This window comes from Lactuca sativa, chromosome 2, assembly GCF_002870075.4.
Source record: "Lactuca sativa cultivar Salinas chromosome 2, Lsat_Salinas_v11, whole genome shotgun sequence".
Lineage (NCBI taxonomy): Eukaryota > Viridiplantae > Streptophyta > Magnoliopsida > Asterales > Asteraceae > Lactuca > Lactuca sativa.
The window spans coordinates 222,721,937-222,724,777 of record NC_056624.2 but is presented as its reverse complement, the minus strand read 5'-3'; the positions used below and the strand labels follow the sequence as shown (position 1 = coordinate 222,724,777).

The window sequence follows — 2,841 nt, the reverse complement described above, 5'->3', positions numbered from 1 at the left end:
TTCTTTAATTAATTTTAACTTTTTAAAAAATTAGTGTATTTTTGTTTAATAGCAATTAGTTCTTGAAATACTACGTAAAAAACTAAATAACTATAAATGAGATGGACAGAAATAGAAAGTATAACAAGATTAAAGTGGTTCAACAACCAGTTTGATGATGCAAAACTTGCATTAAGTTATTAAACCTTGACTTTTCTTGATTGTGAATGCTTAATAAAATATGTTTTGCGGTGGCTAACTGAGGGACCAGCCGCCACAAATGTCAAAAAGGGAGGGGTTATTTATTTGTGCTTCAAGAAATTCGGGGTTTAAATAGAATGTCAAATATAGTTTAGGTAGTGAGACTGTAAATTTAAACATTAAAATAATGAATGCTGATTGCTAACAAACCTAGACTTGGACTCATCATGATGGCAGCCCAAGAGAGAGAAACAGATAGTCAAAGAGAGATCTGAAAATGGTGAGGGCACCTTGCATCGACAAAAATGGCATGAAAAAGGGTGCTTGGAGCGAAGAAGAAGATAATAAGCTACGGGATTACATTGAACGCTATGGCCACTGGAATTGGCGTGAACTTCCCAAATATGCCGGTATGATTCGTCTTCATCCCCTTTCTTTTCGTATAACAAGTTCCAATACACAAATTTGTGTAGAATTGTTTGATCTATTGAAACTTAAGGAAAATTAGCTCAATTATTTGTTTGATTTGATTTGTATGTATGTATGTATGTATGTATGTCTGGAGAATTGTTTGATTTATCGAAACTAAAGCAAAATTAATGTGCAAATCAGATTAATTTTGTTTTGCATCGACGGAAGATCTGGTGAAGTGCTGAATTTAATCTTAATTGGTGATGTAATTAGGTTTGTCAAGGTGCGGCAAGAGTTGCAGATTGAGATGGATGAATTATCTTAGACCAAGTGTGAAACGCGGAAATTTCAGCAAGGAAGAAGAAGATATCATCATCAAATTTCATCAAGAGATTGGAAACAAGTATGCGATTTGTTGAATCATATTTGAATTTGATTTTTTTAGTGCCTATCTATAACATAAAGATTTTCTCACAACGATTTACAGATGGTCTGCGATTGCAGCACAATTACCAGGAAGAAGTGACAACGAAATCAAGAACCACTGGCACACCCATTTGAAAAAACGAAGCACCAAACAAAATCACCACCTTGTTCTTGTTCATGAACTGAAACAAGAACAACAAGAACAACAACACCACCACCAAAGTTCAAACATTCAACAGAATCGGATTATAAACTTTGCTAGTGTTGTTTCAACATCAAGTGATAACAGAGTATCCAACGAATCAACATCATCTCATAGACTTTCAGATGATTCGATGTCACGTCCCTCGTTACAGCAGCAGCGGTTGTTATTTGATTTGAATCAAGAATATGTAGAGTCATGGGAGGAGGATTCTAAATCTAAATTAGGTAAGGAGGAGTTTGAATGTTGATACTTGAAAACACGATTTTAATTTTTAGGTAAAACAAACAAACATAGAATTAAATGGAGTTCTAAATTAGGACAAATCTTGCTTTCCCCAATTAGAGGATTGAAAAAGAAAACGCTATCCAAAATGTTGTTTTTGTACATGAACATTAATTTTCTCAAGTTTTGATATATATTTGTTTTTTTTTTTTTTTCTTTCTCTATTTAGAATTTGGATCTCGAAATTACAAGAATTCTACTTGGCAATGTTTTATTTGGTCGTTGTCGTAGGTTTATCTAGATTTGTGTTTAAACTGGTTGTTAAGATTTAAAGCTGTAATAATCTGTTTATTGCGTTTAATAAAAATCAATTAAGATTATGATTTTTCTTTGTTACTTATTTGAGAAACAAGTGAATTAGAAAATATATGGTATAATTTAGTCAAGAAAAAAATGTAAATTGTTCATTCTGTTAGATTGAAAAAAATGTAAATCGAACAAAAAAAAAATGTAAATCGAACACCCTTAGAGACAACAGTGTCTTTTGTTGTAGTCAGCTTGTCGGAGATCACCAAAATGGCCAACATAGATGAGTGTTTGACGATGGTATCAAGTGGTGGATTTTCAATCAGTTTCTTTGGGGAAAATTGAACTGTGATCCCAACTTCCTTTCCACTTGTAGATGACCATGAATGATCTCTTCTTCGCCATTTATTCTAATGCAAATTTAGAGGAACTTATGTACATCGCCATGAACTGATTTTGTAGTTTGGATCTGATTAACTTGAACTATGGTAATCTTATTTTTTGCAAAATTGTGATGGCTCTCTTCGATTTCTGATTCGGGTGATGATTATGATTATCAAGTGGAGGAGATGGTAGTGGTTGTAGAGTATCACATATCGGAGATGAAGGTTGGGACGACAATGGACTTTGATTTTCGTAAAATGTGGCAGTCTCCATTGATGACAAGGCTAGGGTTAACCGGGTTACCATTTTAGTTTTTCAAAAAAGGACCATTATGACCGACAACAAGATCCCTCTAGTGCTACCCACACTTGTCGCGAAAACCACAACTACTCGGATCATCCAAATGAATGTCCAAATCTTTAAATCTCTCATTTCTGGTGGTGCCTGAACCTGCACCTGCTCTTTTTTCCCATGTTGGGTCTACATCCCAAATCAGAGATCATATGCCTGATCCCTCACTCTCCTCTCCTCGAATACGGGAGGCTAGAAGAACATAGCCTTGTCGTAGAAAAAAATATACTGAGCCATCAGCTGAACAACTAGACTCAGGCTGCAATCCTCGAGTCGATCATCACAATCACTTCCTACTTGAGTCTCACAACTCAAACTGTTACTACTTCAGACAAGGTCCTCGAGACCTTAGAATT

General features: G+C 34.9%; 1 protein-coding gene across 1 annotated transcript; it reads left to right on the top strand.

The window, feature by feature from the left end:
• Positions 1-387: 387 nt before the first annotated feature.
• Positions 388-1,659, top strand: LOC111884020 (transcription factor MYB13). Its single transcript, XM_023880348.3, has 3 exons — positions 388-590; positions 865-994; positions 1,079-1,659. The coding sequence occupies exons 1-3, from the start codon at positions 458-460 to the stop codon at positions 1,467-1,469; spliced, it is 654 nt and encodes a 217-aa protein (XP_023736116.1). The 5' UTR covers positions 388-457; the 3' UTR covers positions 1,470-1,659.
• Positions 1,660-2,841: the final 1,182 nt, after the last annotated feature.